Source organism: Anastrepha ludens, chromosome 3, assembly GCF_028408465.1.
Source record: "Anastrepha ludens isolate Willacy chromosome 3, idAnaLude1.1, whole genome shotgun sequence".
In the NCBI taxonomy this organism is placed as follows: domain Eukaryota; kingdom Metazoa; phylum Arthropoda; class Insecta; order Diptera; family Tephritidae; genus Anastrepha; species Anastrepha ludens.
In genome coordinates, this window is record NC_071499.1 from 75497589 (window position 1) to 75521710 (window position 24122).

General features: G+C 36.8%; 1 protein-coding gene across 2 annotated transcripts; it reads left to right on the top strand.

Moving 5' to 3' along the window:
- The first annotated feature begins 1023 nt into the window (after positions 1-1023).
- Positions 1024-23262, top strand: LOC128858224 (TNF receptor-associated factor 3). 2 transcript variants are annotated; one of them, XM_054094304.1, is made up of 6 exons: positions 1024-1625; positions 17329-17748; positions 17803-17951; positions 18016-18296; positions 18372-18487; positions 22616-23262. In XM_054094304.1, exons 1-6 carry the CDS (start codon positions 1488-1490, stop codon positions 22922-22924), a joined length of 1413 nt encoding a protein of 470 aa, XP_053950279.1. In that variant the 5' UTR covers positions 1024-1487; the 3' UTR covers positions 22925-23262. The 2 variants fall into 2 exon arrangements, with proteins under 2 accessions (XP_053950279.1, XP_053950280.1); XM_054094305.1 differs by lacking the exon at positions 1024-1625 and adding an exon at positions 6554-6706.
- Positions 23263-24122: the final 860 nt, after the last annotated feature.

The window sequence follows — 24122 nt, forward strand, 5'->3', positions numbered from 1 at the left end:
CTGTATATTTCTTAACAATTTCTAGAGCACCATCTTTATGTAGACACAACATATAATATAATTCCAAGTAGTAAAGCATTGCAAAAAACAAAAAAAAAAAATTATGCATAAAGGGCGATAGAGGGCGGTGATGATTAGCTTAATCTGTTGTTGCACAATTTGAGTATTAACAACCACACGCCAGCCACAGCTCACAGCTCCAAGCAAGCCAACAAATGAATTATACTCACGGTTCATACACACACACACATTCTATGTACCTACACACGCATAATATGACGACTTACTAACTTCGGACGCGAATATTTCTGCAAAGCATAGCTACAGGTACTGAAAAATCATTATCATTGCTTTACTTTTGCGTTGTTATCGCACTTGTTATAGCCGCTGTACATTATTGTTGTTGTGTCAGCTGATAACAAAGGCACAAATAAATATGGATACGCTTATAAATTTTTAACAGATATTAATTCTGTGCGAGGTGGCCAGCATACTCGTAGTTGAGTAAGTGTGTGCGTGGTTATCATTGCACGAGTGTCGGGTTCGATGCCAAACTTCTATAGGGATGAAAAAAGAAATTTTAGAAAAGTTGTTTATAAGAGCGATTTAGCCAATTAGCAGCCTATAGCTAAGTCCAAGTATTTATCTGGAATGTAAAAGGTTCTTATCAAAAAGCCAGCTGACGGTGTAAAATTATAGGGTCCTCATTTCTCGCTCAACATCAAGCCACACGCCACAGACTGGAGGAGAAGCTCGGCCAAATACCTATTAAAGGATGTATTATATATGTGCATATATACCTACCTACATATATACATACAAAAGCCTAGATGTATTTGTTGTTTTTATACCTATTTCATTGCATTGTTGTAGTTGTGCTATTATTATCTTTCATTTTTTGTGTATGAAATTTTGATAAAACACGCATTGAATTTTTCTTTTTTTTTTTTGCTTTTTCATCCACCCATTCGCCAGTAGTAGTTGGCTGGTATTCTATTGAGAAATTTAGTTGTCGAAGAGTTGTTTCGCTAAACGATTCGTCGGTATTTTGTTTCAGTTTCCGCAGTGCCGCGAGTGTAATTAGAATGTGTCAAATCTGATTAAATACTTACATACAGACACGCAAGAAATAAGTAATCATACCATATATACATGCATACGTACAAGTACTGAAGTACATATTACGGCAATAATTATCTCATTTAACTCTCACCTCTTCGTTGGTCATACCTGCCTTCCACCAATTGAGTTAATTGTTGCAAACCAGTTGGAAGTGCTAATTACATAGTTGTCATCATTAAGAGCAGTGAATTGAAGTGAATTACGTTATTTAAATTTTTTCCTAATTGGAGTGGATGTGTGATTCGAGTGTTGTTGAATAAAACACAAACTAATTGCTTTTTATTAAAAATTCTCGGAGTGGAGCAAGAAAAATAATAAATTACACTACTCTGGGGCAATATTCGCGTTAATATAATATAAGCACCATGGCTATGAATGGCAATGGTTATTCGCGTATCTCAAATGGTAGTTCTTCGGCGTCAAATGGTTCGACGACTGTTCTTAAGTACGAAAAATCATCGTGCCTTTTCTGCAACGAATGGTTCGACTCACAAACCTTTACGGTAGGTATTATGAGGTATTAGACGAAGTCAGCTATCACACCATTAGAACTCATAATAAATTAAAAACTTGTATTTGAACTTCATTTGATAACGAAAGTAGTGTACCAAATACAACAATCTTGGCTGGTTCTAAGTCGCGCTTCTGCTTCAATTTTCGTGTGCAACCTGATTCGCCCCATTTACCTATGATTGTGAGTGGCAAATACTTCTTTAAAAACCCTCTTTTTTTATTTCGTTTGATGACTTATCTTCCATTTGTACATAGGCAAGTACTTAAATAAATTTTCGAGCATTCATTATATGGAAGGAAATACATAACGCCATCATCAAACAAAATTGTCAAAAATCTACGCTAATTTTCAGCCACGCTAAACTGCACAATAGTATACCAAAATTTACAAAAAATTCTACAAAACTGCATACCCAAAATTTTTCTAAAAAATTATACTGATGTCAATTTATTGATTAATTTTTTAAAGTTTCTGCAAAGTTAGAAACATTCAGTTATAGGTATAATTTTTGTCGTAGTATGAACTATATTTTTATAAAAAATAAATAAAATATATAAAAAATAAATAAGTCCTCAAAACTTTGCAACATGTCACGCTGCTATTATTCTGAACGCAGGTGTATTGTTTACGTTTACGTAAATATGTAATATATATATATTTATATTTATGTAATTGACTAGTACATGCATTCTTTGTTAGGTGTTTGGTCGTGTTCCTTCTTCAATTTGTGAAGTGTGTCTTGAGGTTGTTTTTCAAATAGCTTAACCCGCCTCCGAGCGATAGATTATTTTTTTATAGAACCTTCTTCGGGGTTGAGTTATTAGACTCATATGAAATAAGTAGTAATAGTCATAAATTCAAGTGAAAAGCATATGCCCTTCACTAGTATGAAAAATTCCAGCTTAGTCGTCAACGATCGTACATTTTTCAATAGAGCAGTTCTTGGTGATTTAAATTTAGATGATACAAATGGGTGAGAAAACTTAGACGAGCGTGTCAAAATAGCGAAAATTTGTAAACAATTAATAAAGTTAGGTTAGGTTAATGTAAACACTGAAGATAATAAGAAGAGAATAGAAAGACAACAAATCTTTGTAATCAATAATGTAAACAAATCTCGACAATTACTCTGCAAATTCACTGAGAACCGAGTAGCGGTACCACAGCCGGGTATCCGTAACATTCTGCAATCTCTCAACCGTCTATCAGCTTAGCACGTTGTTATACGGTTGCGAAAATTTCAGAATAACTCCTGGAAATTGAGTAAAAAAACGTGTGCGGACAAGAAATGACATACATATTTGCTCTCCATAGCTCCGAAAAATGCTAAATTGGGATAATGCTTTAATAGAAGTCTTATCATTATTCAGTGTACAATAAAACATTGATATCAGAGTATAAATATAGGAATAGAAGATAAGGCTGATGAACATGAGTGCACCAAAATTGGTGGATGTAAAGAAGATATATAAAAGTTATAAGAAAAAAAAATTAAAAAAAAACTCGTAAAAGAACTATACTACCACAAAATGTTGACAAGTTTGGTTTATATGATATTTGTTGTAGAATAAACCATATTTTTATAAAAATATATAAAATTAAAAAAACAAAAGAAAGGCAGTCAAAACTGACTAAAATTTCGTGGGACAAAATCTTTATCGCTGGCTGTAGCTTTGAATTAAAATTGTTGGAAATTTACAAATTTTCTATTTTGCCTGTTAGTTTGTACTTATAAAGGGTTTTTAATAAGAGGTGTTATTTTGATATTCAAAGAAAAATGCTATTTTTTAATACAAATGATGGATGTTTATTTCATTATAGAGAGGAAGGTATGCCGGTAATAGTAAAAAATAACATCAGACAAATGACCGCCAAGACCACGCTTACAGGACAATATACTTTTCATGAAATTTTCCATAACCGAATTGCAAAGTGGCTGCCCTATGTCCTCGATAGCCTCACGAATTCCATCTTTGAGGTCTTGAATCGACCCTGAGCTATTGGCGTAGAGCTTCTCTTTCACGTGGCCCCAAAGAAAAAAGTCACAAGGGGTTAAATAACAAGATCTCTGTGGCCAGTTGTGATTACCTCTCCGAGAGATAACACGGCCGGAAACTTTTCCCGTAAAAGATCAATGGTTTCGTTGCTTGCGTGGCACATAGCGGCGTCTTGTTGAAAATGAACGTTGTCCAAATCAATACCATCCAATTCCGGCCATAAAGAATAGTTAATCATCTCTCAATAGCGCAATCCATTCACCTGTAACACCTGTTATTGGAAAACCCTTTATAAGCTTATCGTGATAAAATGTGAGAACTTTTTTTGTGAATTATATTTACTTTTGACTAGTGATTTTTGAACTTCTTTAGGCGAGCATGAATTTTTGCAACAGTATGTCGCCTTTATTAGAAGAGAATGTGAGAGTAACAGTGGCTGTAGCCGTAGCAACAACAGCCGTTCCGCTGCAACAAGTAGAACGAACAGAACCGACAAGTATAGAACATTTAGAGAATTCATCGAAATTGTATTTGTACGTACGCAGATTGGTTTATCAAAGAGCCGAGCGCGTGGCGAAGTCAAATATGTATGTATGTACATAAACAGCGCATGTGCGTATACAAGCCGTATACAAGGTTGGCTGGGACTGCGCTTAAGAATGAAATTCGTTTTTTTTTTTGTTTTGATGAGATGAGTTAGCAGAATGAGTGTGAATTAGTTTTTTCTTTATGTTTTGATTTAGATGCTACAAATATTTCATTTTTTACTTATGTACGTACTTATGTACATATATACATACATACATGCATATGAGCTATGATGACCTTGTATGTAGCTCCAAACATGTACATTATTTTTATTACATGCAAAGCAAATATGCATACGAGCATACTCTAATTTTAAAATAAATTGTTTAAGAAAATTGCAAATTTTCAAAATATTATGACTGCACGGTGCATGTTTCATACTATTTGTTTATCATAAAATATTATTATAAAATTATATCTTCGAATGTGTTTAGCTAAAGCTTAGAAGTTACGTTATGAATTGTTTCTAATTTTCTGTTGGCGTTATATAGTAGAAATAAGCGTCGTACATGAACGACCCATCGACATGGGATTAGGGTTAATAAATTAATTGTTAATAAAAATTGACATTTGTCAAGACGTATTCTAGAAGTCATGGTATCTGTAGCTTTTTCCTTATTTATCTGTTTTTTTTTTGCTTTTTATAGCTCTAAACATCTTGCAAAACTCACTTAATGCAAGAGTGGCTTGCACTTTTCCTCATGTGACATATACTATATTCTTTTATTTTTTTATCATAAAAGTTTAATTTGTGCTAAGACAATTAATTTGTACGTGATTTACAGCATTTAAATCGGGTCGTTTGTGTTTGATTATATACTTCGTTTTGGTTCTCCATCCGCCTTTTAACTAACAGAAACATCGACGAAATTAAGAAAATTATTCTCACTTCGATGCAAAGCGTTGTGTCCGATGTGTTAGGAGTCAAAATGTTACCGAAATCATTATTACTGGTGACGAGATATAGTATTTGGCTTTGAACATAATTCGAAACGAACTACAAGTCATTAGAAGCATAGATAATAAGATGCGAAACTCTTTAATTTTGAGAGAGAGCCCATGAGCTTGTTTCAAATTTGGCAGCATCACATTATGGAATTTTGAACAGCTGATAGGCGAAATGGCGGGCTGCCAAGAGCGCAGAAAATAACTGACGAAAACAGTTCGTTTTTGTTTAATAATTTAAATTGAAGGGAATTTTAGAGTTTTCCAAAGCCTTTTATATCCTTTTCAAGCCTTTTCTACTTTTAATTAGTCTTGGGAATACGTTTTATACATATAAATTTGTTACACGTATATATTCTATGGTTGAAAAGCGTAGGTAAGGGAATTGAATTTGAGTTTGAGATATTTTACAAAGATTAAAGGTAATCCGCTTTAAGTCATTCGGTGTTTTTTTGTTACGCACTTTTAGTGTTATATAAAAAAATCGTAATATTTTATGTATTTATTTATAACTTATGTTTTTCGTGTTCATTACTTTATTATTATTATATTACTTTTGTATTTCAGTTTTAAATAATTTATTTTGCACATCAAATTTTAAATTGTTTGCTTGTTTATGTACATATTTCATACGAATCCATCCCTGAAAATGCAAAAACAGTGTTTGCCGGCCTCATTTTCTGAGTTTGACCACAGTTGAGCCTCTGAGAGTCAACTCATCCAGACCACTGATGCCAATACATGATGTCAATAGGTCTTATCATAGCCATGTAAATTCATAGGACCTTGCTAGGAGTAAGATGCCACGTTTTTCCAAAAACCCTCGTGTACTGCCAGAAGGCTGTCAGTGCTTTGGATTTCTTTGATTCAACGTGTCGTTTCTAGAGGAGTTTACTATCGGGGATTACTCCAAGATATTTAATTTCCTTGGATAGCTGGATTCTGACTCCTTTTAGCTTAGGTAGAACGAGTCCATCAAGCTTCCTCCTTCTGGTGAAGAGGGCAATGCCAGTCTTGGTGGGATTTGCCGATAGCCCATTCGCACATCACCAATTGTCAATCATATCCAGAGTTTTCTGCACTTCCCTGTAAATGTTCATAAGCGAAGGGCCTGGTTGGCTTGTGTGGTATTGCTTATTGTTACTAATAAAATGTAACCATTTCACTACAAGTCCCTCAGACGAGTACACGTACACACATGTAATACACTTGTTATTATTAATTTTTCGCTTATCAATAAATTTGTTGGATATGCATGCATATATTTTGAGTCATAGATATTTTCTGCTTATCAATAGACCATCACCTTGGCTAGTGTTTCTTAGTCATTAACGATGTTTACCATGAACTCCTGCTACTCTTATAGACATTTAGTCAATACCGGGCAGTCAGATGGAGCATACATAAATTTGCTTAGTGTTAGTAAATAAGCCAAAAATTGGTAAACCAACTTAAATTCGATATTATTAATTATTACGTGTCATAAATTCTAAGTTCAGCTACTGTGCATTTGGAGTTTTCAATAAAGTGAAATATAAAAGTGAGTTATTCCTACATATGGTAGATGTAAAGTCCGGTGAGAATCTTAAAAATTAGTTTAATTGTTTAATACACATCTTCTTAACGTGGAAGGAGTAATAAAAAATTTGCATCAACCATTCTTGGCCTAGAATAACAATAGGGCCAAGGGAAAATTTCCGGGAGATTATGTGTTGATGGGTAAATTTCAAAATAAAATAATATTTGTATGTAAGTGGAATTCAAATAAACTGAAAGAAATATTGAACAAAATAAAACACCGCTTTATATACATAGTGACGAATTTAATATAGTTAAGACACTAGCGGGCGCCGTAGCCGAATGGGTTGGTCGGTGAATACCATTCGGAATTTAAAGACAACGTAGATTCGAATCTTAGTGAAACATTAAAATTAAGAAACCAGTTTTTCTAATAGTGGTCGCCCCTCGGCAGGCAATGGCAAACCTCCGAGTGTATTTCTGCCATGAAAAAGCTCCTCATAAAAACATCTGCAGTTCGGAGTCGGCTTGAAACTGTAGGTCCCCAAATTTGTGGAACAACATCAAGACACACACCAGAAATAGGAGGAGGAGCTCGGCCAAACACACACAAATGGTGTGCGCGCCAATTATATACATATATATATAAGATACTTCATATATTGATTTGTGCGTCATATATTCCTCCGTCAAGTATTGATACACTGTATAAAGCACATGTGGATAATGTTTTAGCTCTAACCTCAAATAATGGCAACTTTTGTGTTCTTGGGGACTTCAATCTGAGTAATATTGAATGGTCTAGTTTAGATGATAGTACTGCATTATGTCCTAACAATGTTAGTAGTATATCTGAAATTTATTTGATTGACAATTTTTTAAGTTTTGGACTGGTTCAGATAAATAATTTCTCAAATAGTCTTTCTCGAATTCTCGATCTCATTTTCATTACTGACAATATAAATTTTTCTTTAATTGAATGTGTAGACCCTCTGTCTACTCCTGGTCTGCATCATGTACCACTTGTCCTTCATATAGAATTCTATGAGTTTAATGATTTTTATTTTGAGAATGTGACTTCCAATTTTTGTTTTAAAAACTTTGATTTTAATATAATTAATTCAGCAGTTGATATTATAGACTGGGATTCTTTATTTACTGGGGTTGAAGTTGCCAATTGTTATGATATTTTCAAGCATAATATAAATGATATCTGTAAAAATAATATACCAGTGATAAATAGGACTAGTTATAGAGTACCGTGGCGTACCAAGGAACTGAGAAAACTAAAAAATTTGAGAAATAAATATTTCAAAAAGTTTAAGTTTTCTCATTCCTTCACAGATAAGATAAATATCTACAGTTCTCTAGAGAACTTAAATCTTTGGATAGGGACTTAAAGCGAAATTATATTCTCAAGTTCGAATCGGACATTAAATCAAATCCTAGTTCCTTCTGGCGTTATGTTAGATCTAGGAAATCATGCTCAAGTATTCCTTCGGTTGTCTTCTATAACGAAACTCAAGCACATACTTCTACAGATGCAGCCAATCTTTTCGCAGATTTTTTTTGTTCAAATTTTCAAGTAGACTCTGATTTAATTGATGAGTTTCATTCGAGCATGAATTCCTCAATCAATATTGGCTCGTTAACTTTTACGCTTTCTGATATCGAAGATGGAATTCGGCAACTCAAAACATCAACAAAAACTGATGTAGATGGGCTATCTTCGTATCTTCTTAAAAACTGCTCTGCAATTGCCTATCCACTTTTGTTAATGTTTAACAAATCCCTTGATCGAGGAGAATTCATAGATGCCTGGAAAGTAACAACCATTAATCCAGTATTCAAAAGTGGAAATAAAAACAATATTGCTAATTATAGACCAATTGCCAAATTATCCACGGTATCAAAATTATTTGAATTAATAGTGAAAGATAAAATCTATTTCGTAGTTAGTCGTTATATTTCAGTAGACCAACATGGCTTCATGAAAGGTAGATCTACTGTTTCAAATCTTGCTTAATTTCCAAATTGAGTGCTATAGGATTCCATTCCACTCTTTTAAAATGGATTAAATCCTATCTCTCCTCTCGGAAATGTGTTGTTAATGTTGATGGTGTGTCATCTATTTCTTTCATTGCGTCCTCTGGTGTACCTCAGGGAAGTATACTGGGCCCCTTACTTTTTATACTTTTTATTAATGACATTTCTAGTTGTTTTAATAACGCAAATTTTCTCTTGTATGCCGATGATTTAAAGATATACTCGAGGATTGCAAGTACAGTGGACTCTTTAAACCTTCAATCTGATCTAGATAACGTTGATTCTTGGTGTAAAAGAAATAAGTTAGATTTAAATATAAGCAAGTGTTTTTATATTTCTTATTCTAAATCTTGTTCTCTTATACCCACTTCCTACCACATTTGTGGTTCTAGCTTATCTCATCGAAGTGAAATTACTGATCTTGGTGTGGTATTTGATTCTAAATTCTCTTTTCAAAAACATTTTAATCACACTATTTCAAAGTCTTATTCCGTACTTGCGTTTATTCGACGTTTTAGTTCAGACTTTGTTGATCCATATACTCTAAAGTTGTTGTATACGTCTCTGGTGCGTTCCAAGTTGGAATATGCCGTCTTTATTTGGAGACCATATTATGCTTGTCATATTAGTAGGCTTGAACGTGTCCAGAAAGCTTTTGTGCGTTATGCATTGCGTTCTTTAAATTTCACTGATCCAATTCCATCCTATAAAAGTCGGTGCTTGCTTATAAATCTAAAATCACTAGATATTAGAAGGACTATTCTCTCCATTACTTTCCTCTTCGATTTGATAAATGGGGTTATTGACTCCCCATCGCTACTCGAGAAAATCAATTTCAATATTCCTCAGCGAAGTTTACGGAATCATGATTTTTTCCGGTTAGGGATGGCACGAGCTAATTATGCTTCCAATGCTCCGATTTCTAGAACTCTGGGTGATTTTAATTCGCTGTCAAATCATACTGGCCTGGATTTCTGTTCCACAAAGAATCACTTCAAATTGGTTCTAAATGAATTGTTGAACTAAATTCTTAGTATTAATCTAATCTTCTTCTGTAAATTATAAAAAATGTATTCTTTTTCTTTCACTCATTACAATTGAAACTAGTTAATTATAAGTTTAATTTTACTTTGATTAATTTATTCAGCATTAATCTGTTTTCATAGTCTGTAAGAAATACTGTATTTTTAGACTATTAATTAATTAAATAAATAAATAAATTAAATAAATAAATATTTAACAAAATATACATTTTTAAACAAAAATATTGAAAATTGAAAATACTGCATATTTCAGATCACTGCTTATGTAATACAGTTTGAATAATTCTTAAATCATTTTAAAAATCAGTGTTAGGGTTAAAGATCTAATTTTTTTCATGAATGATGAGGTTCAAAATGCCTAATCCATCATAAAATCTGCGTTCGTATACTTCAGAGTAGCGTTCCATCTTGCTTGTTACAAGATCTATGCTTGTTTGGCTACGCCCATGTACCGCTTTTTCATTCGGAGCAGGGTTTTCGCGAATCCACTGATGAATCTCACCATTTTCTCACTACTTAGTATTATGTCGGTAACTGCCAATTACGTCGAACATTTCTTCTAGTTCCGATACTCCGGCTTTTATGTCCATGCTGTCGTGCTTTTGCTTTAGTAACGCAAACTTCATTTTGTTTATCGCCCTTTTAAATTTCATAAGGGATTATTCTTCAGCGGCTCTAATTTTTTGTATGAACTCCTGTTGTGGAGAACTGTGAAAGCACGACAGTAGTACGGTCTGTGTAGGGCATAGTGCGTTGGCTGTTTTGATGTATCGGTTAGAGTCTCTTCTGCTGTGTTGCTAGGTCTCTCTTCAGCTGTTTTCTCCTTTGCCTTTTTTGATGGCTGAGGCGTGCTCAGGGCGGAAGATCGTAGTACTCTTCTGCTCCTTTTGAACACGCTTCTCTCCTCCACATTTTCAATGCCTCTCTTTTGTTGTTGTTTTTGTTACTTGGATTCCATTTTTATTGCTTGGGTCTCCGCTTCAAGCCGCTATCTCGGCATGATATACTGTTGTCTAAAAATAACTCCCGTGATTATTTATGCAAGTGTAGGGGCGCCACGCAAGGGTTGACACAAGTCAATATGGAAGCTTGTGTTCAAAGCCAGAATCAGGCACAAGTCAGGAGTTGTCTCAACTGAACCTGTACGACCAACTTAATAGTGTTGTAGCTTCGAACGTACTTGAAAACGAGCCAGGGTTTTATCGAGACGGAGGTGATTGTTAGATTAGCCTATCAGCCATTTCGGTGAGGTGGCATGCTCCTGTACTGAACATACAGAATACTATTTTTACCAGCCCTTAAACTGTTTTACCAGAATTCCAGTATACCATAAACAGGATCTTACTGGTATCGATCCTGATTGACTTTACAGCCTAACCGCTGAAGGTTCTCGGGATGTATGAGGCCTTCTGAGCCAAATACTCTCCTCTCCGACTGGATTTTAAACGCCGTTTACCACAGCCATGCCTTCTTACCGTGGGTGTATTCTTTTCTCCGAACTACTGGGGTAAAATCTAGTATTTTGTGTGATAGCCTTTTGCCTTAGAAATAACCTAAATACAGGTTTGCATTGAATTTACCAAGTTGGTGTTCTTTCAGAAATGATTTTCTGTGTTTCCTCTAGGAGCTTCTTCTTCAACTCCTCTTTGATCGAAATTTTGTAGCTCCGTTTTTTTGTCTAATGGAGCTCATAAGTTTTCATTCACTTTCATATCAAAAGAATAGGCAGACCGCCGTTATCTCAAATGGGAAAAGTTCTACATGATTCATGATTATACGATTGCTAATTTATGTATTGGATTATTATCTTGGTAAAATGGAATTCGTCCGCTAAATACATAGTTTCTCGGAACTTTGGATTAGATTGGATTTCTTGGACTTTTGGAGCCATCTACATCAGTTGAGGACATACATACCCAAACCATTACACTACCCTCGCCATAATTAAAAGTAGCTCTAATGTTCTCTTTAGTAAGTTCTTCTGTATTATTCTTTATCCAAACGTAAGACATGTCGTCGGAGAAAAAAATGTTGGGTTTAGACTCGTGAGAATATACAATATACACATTACAAAAGCCCAAAGCAAGCGTGCTCCTTACCATGCGGCGGCTAGTTCCACCACTGCAGATTTTTCCTAATTGCTGCTGAATATCTACAGCCAACCTTGGGCCCCCTTAGTTTGGGATTCATATTCACTATCCGAACAATATAACGCTCGTCGGAGCCCCCAAAAATGTAGCTTGGGGCACTTCTGACCTTATTTTCCAATATCGATATTCATGTATACATCACTCAGTTCTCAATGCACTGTATTCAAAGCATAGGTAGCCGCTATCAAAGAAGCAGCTGATTGGCTGCATACTTGTATAGCAACTGTCACCAAAGCAAATGTTTACTCCAATAGTTAAGCAGCAATAGGGCCTTAGGCTCAATGACAGTGCACTCGAAATTGATCAGGAAATGCCTTACTTCAGTTTCGATTGGATCCGGTAAAGGTAAAGATTTGGATTGCCTTGACTACCAACTGCGATCTGGAACAGTGGGCTTTGCGTCAACTCAGCGAGCGCTGGCCAAGTACACAAACTTGTAAGGTCGCAAAATCTGTCCGGCCAAGTGTGGATTAGAGGTGTTCGAGGGATCTTTGAGGTTTACAAAATCTCAGCTCTAAATTTTCATGATACACTAACCGCAAGGTATATATGCTGTAAGACTCGGCACTACTTCGAGCCCTTTTTACATCACCTGTATGAGGGATGCGGTGAAATCATTTCAATACCTTTTCCTTAGCTGCCCTGCTCTTGTGAGGCTAAGTTTTATGCTTCTTGGCTCTCATTTCTTTGCTACGCTTGCTGCTATGGCAGGTCTTGATGTCAACAACCTGATGAACTTCATCAGCATCATGAAGTGGCTCACACAACCGTAACTCAGACATCGTTCGTAATCCACAAATACAATTTTCCGTTGTGCGGAGTAGAAATGCCTGTACCAAATAAGCTGTGACCTACAATTGTGCGTCGTGTTTATGATTTCGCACGTGCAACGCAAATGTATATAAAGGGTGTTTTTTTAAGAGATTGAAAACTTAAAACGATATTATAAAACATATCTTGTTGGGATAAGTTTATTTATTCGCGGCTACGATCCGGAGTGGCTACGAGTTATATGATCCATTCGATCAGTTCAATTTTTGACTCCTTTTCCAATAAATCAAAATGAAATCAGCAAAAAAAAGCGCCGCAAACGATGGTCACTTGACTTTTTGCACGGGCTGTATTTTATAGTCACATAAGCCAAGATCCTTACGTAAAATTTTCCACGTAATCAAAGGGCAAAGGCCAACCAGTAGAGCATGACGTCGAGTCGACATTTCGGCGTCTTCTTCAACACTTCGCTTTATGAACTTCGCGAGCTGATTTATTTTTCTTTTTTTTTCAAAATAAATTTCAACTCTTTAGAAGCGTTGTTTTGGGGTTAAACGGTTCATGATTATTTACCAAACTTTACTGAACAGAAATGTCAACACAGTTTGCCATTCTCAGCTGTCAGACTTTAGTTGTCGATAACGATAATTCATAAGCAACTAAAAAAACACCCAATACAAGATCAGTTTAGTGTAATACCCATGACAGGTTGTGATGGGTTTTGCATTTAAATTAAGTTTAGAAAATATTGAGACTTTAATTTCACATCGGGTGCTGTATCAAATAAGCTGTGGCCCACTGTATTTACATAATTTATAATTTTGTGCTTTATATGTAGCAATCTAAATATACTAGTTAGATACAGTTCATGTGTGCCTTACTGAAATTAGGGGCTATCAGAGATAAACAATTTGGCAGCAATAAAAAATGATAAGCATGGAATGCGCTTATCGCTTCTTCCAAATAATTAAATGATTGTTTAGTTAAACAAATATTGCTGACATACATTCATATTCACATACAGCTTTTCATGAACTTGAAAAGCAACAAAAACCAAGCTTTGAAGATTATTACAATAGGTAATAGGACAACAATATCTGTGTGCATTATTTTTTGTTTGCATAAATATGATTTTTTGGTAATAAATTACGTTTGTTTGATAGACTGCAGCGTATACCCATTTGAATAGAAATTTTGTGTATGCAGGTCTTTGTCCACTGTGTTTTATGTTTTAAAAATACAATTTCTACGATACAATTTATATAATTACTTGTATTTTCTAACCGATCTTCCTAACTTGAAAGTTTGCACGGGGAAAACAATAGCACATCAACATTTTGAAGGCCAGTTTCCATTATTTATCTTTTCCTTTTTTGAATTTTCATTACTTTTTATAAAAGTAAAACTTATTGCCTAATAAAAGCCATATAAATCTAAATTTAAAATTTTACTAAAAAAATTTGAAAAATTCCCCGACTTTATATCTCCATTCTACGGTTTTAATTAGAATTTTTAGGAAATTTTTTGGTATGCACTTTAATGTATATTTTAGTATAATAATGTGCAAGTTTGAAGCTGCTAGAAAACTCTGTTGGCTTCCTATAACTGTTTTCCTTGACGGTGTTCCGCAATTTCTCCATAACACGTAGAAAGATGAGTAGTCAACACTTGTCAAAACGTTAAGGTGCTACGGTTTTATCTTAAGGCGCACATAGAAGAGATGGCGAGTAAACTCCATTCTAGTATTCATAACGTGTAAATCCATTGCAGCGAAAGGTGGGCGCTGTACACGAAAAATATTGTTATGCATTGCACGGCTATAGTCGGACCTATGATTTCCCAAATGGCAGTCAGACTACTGAGTATGCACGACGAAGGATTCATGCGTGAGTATGCATATAAAGAGCTATGCATGCATGTCCTGCGGCATTAATGGAGGTTTTTCTGGAACTCAAACCTCTTTACATTCATATACCCTTACAAGCGAGGAAGGCTATCCCAAGAACAACCAAATTTACCACTGCCTCAGACGTTGAACGGAATCCCAGAAAGTTTGATATTCTTGCTGATCTAACCCCTGAGATTTGGGGTTATATCGCTCACACGACAGTCCTTTGTACGTTATTGGAACAACACGGATATTCAAGGGCTGCCATTCCAGCAACCCTACATGCTACAACAACAACAACATCTCAATGCCATGGAATATGATGATATCAATGCTTTCTTTTGCCAAAAGCGTCAAGACTGAACTAGGCAACAAAAAGTTTTGGGAAGGGTTATCTGAAACCAACAAGATAAATCAAAATATGGTACTCGGACGGATTCATCAAGGAAGATGCAGGGGTATCTTCTGCGACCCGGAAGAAGATACTCAGCAGCGCTAGGCAAGAACCCAAATATATTTCAAGCGGAAGTCTATGCAATATAGAGATGCACCCACTTCGACCTTGACCGCAGCTGTAACAACAGAAGCCTAGCTATCCCTACTGATAGCCAGTCAGCAATCAAGGCTCTCAAGTCTATGCAAGTTACGTCAAAACTGTTGCTGGAATGTCTTGCTAAACTGAATATCTTCGGCCAAAACAACTAGTTACGTATATGGGTTCCGGGTCCACTGGGAACGAAATGGCAAACAAATTACCCAGTAAATGGGTATTTGACAGATCCAGAGCCATTTTGTGACCTAAGAAAGAGTAACTGATCCCCTATGATTCAGGAAGTAGAGGAAAGACAAAGAAGAACATACCGAGACAATCTAATGGGTTTATCGAAATCAAAATCAATGATTCAAACCTAAATCGGCTTAAAAATTGTACGGAATTAAACAAGAATAATTTTAGAATTATCACAGGGCATTTTGTTAGGTTTCGGAATAAGCTCGTAGCATTTTTTCCGAAGATTTTTATTTAATCAAAAAACAATAATTATGTCAATAAGAGAATCAATTTTATATTCGCCGTTGCTGTTTACAATCACTTCCCACCTAACGAGCAATTTGTTGATGTCGTTCGGCCAAAAATCGCCTGGTCTGATGTCAAGGACGTTCTTGAGACAGTTTTTAATGACATCTTCCTCCATATGGTTTGACAAGGAGCGGAAAAGTTGATAATCAGTCGGTGCAAGGTCCAGAGAATACGGCGGATGCTGAAGGGCCTCTCATTCGAGCTCTTGGAGTGCGACTTTGACAACCTGTGCAGTATGGCACCTTGCGTTGTCGTGAAGGAGTATGGCTTGACCATGTCGATCAGGTCTTTTCAGTCGAATAGTCTCAATCACGCGGTGTAACGGAGCAATGTAGAGCTCCTTTTTGAACGTGGCATTATTTTCGAACATTTCCTAGTGCACCATGCCCTCCCAGTCAAACCCAGCACATATCATGATCTTCTTTGGATGAGAACCTGGCTTGACTCTCGGCTTTGGCGTATCTCCTGGAGCCACCCACCCCTTTCTTTGCTTCACATTGATGTATAGGCACCATTTCTCATCTTCCGTGATGATTCGAGCGCTGTTTATGACCGCGTGTTGCTCGATGGCGGGCGAGATGCTGAGAAGCAATTTGAAGGCGATATTCTTTGTCTTTTTCGTTGAGCTCGTGAGGCGCCCAGGTTCCCAATTTTTCGTTAAATCCAATTTAATGAAGGTGATTGAGAATCGTTTTACGATCGCAGTTCATTTTGTTCGCCAGTTCATGACTGGTTTGGCGTCCGTTTTCCTTCAAAATCAAAGAAGAGCAGGTGTCGAAAATATTGATTTTTGCCTCCTGGTTATTCCATTTCTAAGCCTCAAAACTGGTAAAAAATGAAATAAGTTAAAAATACATGCCGAATGGCAAACAAATTGTTGTAAAATTAAAGAAAATTTAAAAGCGCTATGAACTTATTCCTCATCCCAATATATTGTATTATTATCTTACTAACCTGAGAATGTACTTCCGTGGAGCTTGCGGGTTCTGTAGCGAGGAAGACGAAATCCCTAAACATGTGCTGGCATCGTACTCAGCTCTGATGCAAACAGCTGGATAAACTTGTTGTACTAGAGGAGGATATAAAATAGTACAACTACCAAAGTATATTGACGAAGTTGGGTTCACAGAAAGGGGCACAATAGTCCTTTCATGGCGCAGTGCTAGTTGACCTCATAATATTAATAATAATCGTTTTAACGCGAAGCACATGTCGCTTGGCCATTTAGGTAAGCAGATCCGCTGCTAGCCTAGCTAGCAAGCAAGGAATCCTACTAGAGATAGAAATGATAGCTAGGACGTGCAAAGCAATTGAAATCAGTTCAAATAATAAAAAATAAAGCGCACGCATTCTGCAGAAGCAGTGATGTTTCGAACAACGGAAGATTCGCCAGGGCTTTCTAAGGATAGAGAAGCGGTGTATGTATATATGAAAATTGTAATAAAAAAATTCATATGAAACCTATAGTTGCTGTACAACAACAGTGTCATTATGTACTCTATAGGGTATCTTCATTTGCTTTTCAGCATAGGCGAAAAACTCCTTTCAAATTACATCACTTTGCAAAAAACATATGCTATAAAATATCATAAAAAATATCCTATGAAAATATCCCAATTTCTCTCTTATCTTACAAGTTTATCTATTGTATTTCACTTAATCTTCCAGGAGCACCTCATCCATTGCGGCCAAGTACTCGAGCAGTGTCCAAATAATTGCAACGCATTTGTGCCACGTATACGCATGCGTTCACACTTGAAAGAGTGTCCGAAGGCTAAAGCACAACTACAACAACACACCAACAGTCTCGAACGCCTCGACCAATTCATGGATAATCGAGTCACACAACTCGAAAAGGATTTGAGCGCTTTACGCTCGGTGCTCAACGAGGAGATTGGCCAACGATTACACCTGATTACAGATGTCGGAAATCTACGCAAATACAATCAGGTTTTGGAGGATTGGAAACATGACGTCGATGAAAATACGAATGGCATGAAAGCGTTGCTCAATGAAGAGATTGTGCAACGGCAGTTTGAAGTTGGTGAGGCATACAAGGACAATGTGGCTAATTTCGAAATGATAAAGGTAGGCGGTAATATCAAAGGCGGTTTAATAAACTTTAACCTGCTATCATTTCAGAAAGTGAAAGCTGACATACAGAGTGAAATGGATGTGCTGCAAAAGAATATTCAACAATTATCGATGGAAGTGGCTGATCATGTGAATCACTTGAATGACAACACCATGAAACTGGAGGAGATGATTTTGGAAAATGAAAAGAAAACTCTGTAAATATGTATGTCGCAAAGTAACTAAAATTTTAACTAACTCAAATTTTTTCTTATTTTTTAGGGACAAATTCATTCAAATCGAAGAATTTTTAAATGTTATCGATAGCGATTTGAAAACAAAATTTGTCGCCAATAGCGATTTGAATGCCAAACAGGTGAATATGGATCTCGAGGTCAAGGGTATGAAAAATATTGTCTGCGAAACGGAAGAGCGTTGCGAAAAGTTGGAGGAAATGGTGAAACAAGTTGACACGAGTTTGCATCAAACCATGCAAACGCTAGCGGATTTGGAGAATCATTTGGCGACACAACAACGGCTAGCAACCATACAAAACTCCAGGGGTAAGAAATTGAAATGTATTTTTGAAAATAATAAATTTAACTACATCCAAAAAAAATCGATGCACTCTTACACAGGTCACTTGGTGTGGCGCATCAAAGACTACTCAAAGAAGTTGGAGGAGGCGAAACAATATGAAACGATACTGCATAGCGCGATGTTCTCCAATAAGCCATATGGCTATGCACTGCGCGTAAGTTGACGCCCTCTAATGCAACAATATGTGTTATATAATGTATGCCTGTACACTTGTGCTTACATAATTAAGATTTTTACAATATTCGTAATACCTTACTTACTTACTTATGTGGCGCTACAACCGTGTGCCGGTTTTGGTCGAACCCAAAATGGCGCGCCAGCTGTTTCTGTCCTGCGCTCGTTGGTGTCAGTTGGAAATCTCGAGTGAAGACAGATCCTGCAGCATTTGGTCTTTCCAACGAAGATGTGGTCTTCTTCTTCACGCCTTTCTTTTCGGGGTAGCGTGTAGTAAATTTGCCTTGCTGGAGCGTCTTCTTTCATACGGGTAACATGGCCAAGCCAGCATAGCCGCTGTCATAAGTCATACAACTCACTGTTGCATCGTACGCGGTACTCCCCACCTACGCGGAGGGGGCCAAAGATCTTACCCAGAATTTTTCTCTCGAAGGCTCCCAAAACTTTTTCATCCGCTGCACCATATATTAGGACGGGAGTAAAGAGCGTTTTGTAGAGTGCTAGTTTAGTCCTTCGAGAGAGAGCTCTACTTCTCAACTGCCTACTAAGCGCAAAGTAACACCTGTTGGCAAGAGTTATTCTCCGTTTGATCTCCAAGCAGACGTCAGTTCTGTTATTTATACTAGTCCTAAGGTAGAGAAAGTCCTGCACAACTTCGAATTGTTAGTTGTCAACACTGACATATTGTCCAAGACGCGAAGACTCCCTGTGTGTTGACAGCAAATACTTTGTCTTACCCTCATTCACCGCAAGACCTACAGCTCTCTGTTTAAACTGGAGTATGCCGAGCATACAGCACGGTTCCTCAAAAGTGATATTATCGCCTATGAAAGTACTCCCTATCAACTGCAGTGCATTTATGCCAGCGTTCAGTCCAGCGCTCGAAAAATTTCTGGAGCTCTATTTTCGGTATAGCCATCAGAGCCGTCTTCGATTTTTCCATTACTTCCTTTCGGCTGTTAAAACGGGTTACCCGTAATGGGTTTTTGACTCGATCTAACAGAAAAAAAAATCACAGAGAGCCATATCAAGTGAATTCAAATGGTACTCGTTTCGTTCTTGGTCAAAGATTCACGGATAATGTTGGCATCGTACGACAGTGCGTTATCATTTTGCAAAACCCACGAGTTCTTTTCCGACGAATCATTTATTTTTTGCCGCATTGCTTCACGTAAACCATAAAACGTGTCATAACGCCCAAATAAAAGTTCTTACGAACTGTCTGACCTTCTGGCAAAAATGCGTGGTGTACCATGACCATTATAATCCATAAAAACCGTGAGCATCGCTTTCATTTTTGACTGAAAACTGACGTAGTTGTTTGGTCTTGGTTCATTCGGAGCTCGCCACTCACTCGTCTGATGTCATGATTGCGTCTCGTATTCGTAAACGCACATCTCGTCTCTAGTAATGATGCATTTTACGAATGCTGGATCAGATTCAGATTTGAAAATTATGTCTTTGGCAATATGAACGCGGTCCCTTTGTTTGCACGAAATTCAGTTCTTTGTGAACAACTTTACAGCAACGCGAAGCAAGCCTAAATTATTAATTACAATGTCCTGAGCTCAATAAGCAATGTTCAAGACCTCTGCCAGTTCTCTGATGGTTAATTTGCGATTATTGATCAACTTTTCATTCACTTTATCAGTTTTCGATGTCGACGGTCTGCCACTGCCACTATGTTCATCATCCTCGATGGACTCACGATCTTTTCTGAAGCGTCCATGCCACTCGTAAAGGCTGTTGTCTTTAGAGTACAATTACCGAAACAGTTTCGCAACATTTTTTCGCACCAACGGTTTTCGTCCATTTTTGAGTCCATTTTTAACACGTTCCCTGTCCGCTGAGCCACATATGGTTCAGGAAACGTGCGCCTGATAAGCACTGATACGTTCCACATGTGTTTCATGAACGTGCAGAAGCAAAAATGTCCTTCTACGCTCATGGACCATATGTGTTTCAGGTAGAAATACCCTACATCCGTTTTTTTTTTAATTATTATTATTACTAAAGCTATGACTACAAAAAAACTAATTATTCAAAAAACGCTGTTGGACTTGTCGGTCAATTTTGCATTTTTGCTTTGGGACAGGGAACGTGTTAATACAAAATTTAATATAAACTCGTTGCAATTAAAATCCACTTTTAAAACTCTAAACAAACGAAAAGAAGTGCGGAAGTAGATTTACTCAAGAGTCTGTAATTTTACAAATGTCAAGCAATGACGATAAAATTGTAGTAGGCAGGTTAATCAGAGATGTGTCAATCTATCAAAAACAAAAACAAAAAAAAAACAGTATTTAAATCAGTTGACTGAGAGCGTCTCCTGACGGTTGTGACGGGAACTTTCTCACCTTGATCAGAAAGTATTTTTCATACTAAACTTTTTTCGTATATTTTTTATAAAAATATAGATCATTGTATTGCACAATAAATACTCCATCAATCGAATCCAAAAGTTCGAAACTTTGCAAGAAATTCATAAAAATTTAAGAAAATAAAAAATTGTCCACTTTTTAAAAAGAAAAAAAACTTCAGAAAAAACTAGAAAACTTTTGGGTATTAATTTTTGTAGCCCATTCAATTTTAGTACAAGAAAATGCATTCGAGTGTAAAATAATTTTATATGGAAGAAAATTCTCAGCATCGCATGCAAAAAAAAATTGCCAAAGCTCACCGCTTTGCGCTATATACAGGGTCCGGCACTCGAAGTGTAGCCAACTTCAGACCGCTCGTATATCAGCTGTCTGTTAGTTGGCTAAGTGACAGTCCAGAGTATTATTTACAAGCGCGCGAAAGCATTTTACCGAGAGAAAACACGAAAAAAGAAAATCAGAAATGGATTTCAATGGTAAAGTAAATAAAGTTTCTGTTTATCGCACCATTACCCGTTACAATGATACTGGCAGTATCGTGAAACGTCATGGAGGTGGTCATCAAAAGATGGCAACGTCACGTGAAATGGTTCAAAAAGGGAAGAAGCGACTTGCGTGAAATCCCCGACGAAGTGCCAATCAAGTGGCGGAAGAGCTGAAAATATCTGACAGTAGAATCCGCCGCATACTGAAAAATAATCTTCAAGTCAAGCCTTTCAAGATCCACAACGCGCATGATCTCACACCAAAGCAGCAACAAGTCAGACTTCAGAGAGCGAAGGAGTTGCTTCGCTTGGCCGAAAGCGGTTAATTTCCGAACATTGTGTTTTTCACGAGAACATTTTTCAAATCGCCACGAGAAGGCAGCACCCACTACAGGTAATGGTTTGTGCCACTGTAATCACAGATGGGTGCTCTCCAATTGTTCTCATCGAGTCTGGCGTCAAGGTAAATGCGAAGTATTATCGGGAAAGTATTCTGGAGGTTGCCGCAGGTTAAAGTCGTGAGCAGATAAACATTTCGGTGGCAGACCATAACTTTTCAACAGGACTCGGCACCATCTCACAAAGCTCGAGTGAACCAAGAATGTCTAAAAAACAACGATCCGAACTTCACAACGGCCACACAATGGCTCTCAAATCTACCAGACGCGAATCCGATGGATTATTCCCTTTGGGCCATTTTGGAGGGCAAGCAAACTAAAATATTCAACAGACTCGAGGCGCTCAAAAAGCCGTTGTCCGCGAGTGGGCCAAAATACCTGGAAGTCACATCACTGGGCAGCTTGCGATTTGTTTCTGGACCGTCTCAAGGCCATAGTAAAGGCAAAAGGTGGTCATATCGAGCAGGTGTAAATTAATTCTTAATTTTGTATTATTTTCACACACTTTTTACTTTAAATTGAATAAAAGTCATTTTCCAAACTAAATTTATGGCCTTTTTAATTGGTTACACTTCGAGTGCGGGACCCTGTAATCAGATGTTTTTTAAAGATAATGATTGAAAAGTAGATAGTTTTTTTGCAACTTATTATATTTTTTTGAATTTCGTGCAAAGTTTGCAATCGTTTGTTTACAAGTATGATGCGTTTGTTATACCATGAACTAAATTTTTAGCATGCAAAAAATTGCGAATGTTGTAAAAAAATTAAATGACTCAAGTATATACGCATAGGTGTATGTAAGTGTAAGCGTTCAACTACTAATTAATACTTTTTCATACAATTGCAGCTCGACATTCACCCCAACGGAAAAGGCACTTGGAAGGGCCGCAACATGATTGCATGTCTCAATGTCATAGCTGGCGAGTATGACGCGCTACTGCCTTGGCCATGTCGTCTGCAAGCCGAAATAATCATACGTGATCAGTATACCAGCACAGAGGAGGCACAGGATTATGTGAAGACAATTTTGGTGCGCAAGAAGAACGATGAGTTCATTCAAAACAATCAGTTCTTCCATATACCGCACAAAGTCATAATGAGTCGTAATTATTTGCGTAACGATTGTATATTTCTGGAGGTGCGTGTGCTAAAGTGACATGCGCCACATGATGTTGAGATCCATTTTTATATCGTAGTTCTACAAGTAGCAATAAATAGACATAGACTATAGAAAAAGTTCCAAATAATTTTTACTTGTACGAGCAGCAAATAGCTTTCGGATTATTAACATCTGCTTTAGACAAAGTGTAGCTAAAATTATAGCGCACTTTGCTTGCAATTTACTCAATTTGAAATAACTTGCGGGTCCACTGGCTGTTTTCTTTTTAAAAATGCCATATAAAGCACCACCTAAAATTGTTGTAAAAGCTGCTTCATTGGAAAGAGTAAACCTCCCGGTTAATTAGTACGAGGGTTGCTGATTAAGTTTTGCAATACGGCGCTAAAAATAAAGTTGTATATCTCAAAGTAGTATCATTGTTTTCCAAAACACGGATCTATAAAATTAACTTCTGCCGTTTTCATTTTTTTAATTATGTATATTTGGATTACCATCATGTTGAAAAAAAATCAGAAGGTGTGGCCAACAGAAAAGGTGTGGCCAACATCAGACCGTTAACCGGTTCTCACCGAATTTGAATGAATCAGCTGATTGGCTGACATAACCTGGGTTATACTTACGCAAAAAACTGAGATTGTGTTGGTGGTATACGAAAATAACGCAGCCATCGTTCATGTTACTTCGTTGCTGTCTGCACAACGACTGATTGGACAAGTGAAATGAGCGGGTAGAATTCTGCTGCCGAGTACCCGGTGCAGCCGAAGTTATTCGCTCGATTTCGTTTTTTACCATAGCTGAAACCGAATCTTCGTAATCTATCATCCTTGGGCTGCGATGAATTATTGTGTGCTGAACATGATTCTGAAGTACAAAATAGCTCAGGTTTTAAGAAAATTTTGGAAAGACCTATATATGTAAATATAAATGAAAACTTCGCACGCAAGTCCAAAAAAACAAAAATATAAACTTTGAACAAAAAACCAGGGTTTAACTCGGGGGTTTTTGCAGTCGCTGATTGCAAGCCCGATACTAACTTTTTTAAATTTAAAAAATCATCCATAAGCGACTTCAAAAATCTAAATATTCAGTTTGATGACCTTAGCTCATTTTGATGTGAGACAGCCTCCTCGTTTTTACCTCCAATTTTCTCAAAACCATGACATAAGAAGCACTTTTAGACCTCAGATTCGCATTCAGCGCTGAAAAGTCCATCGAAAATTAGACGGGGAACAAA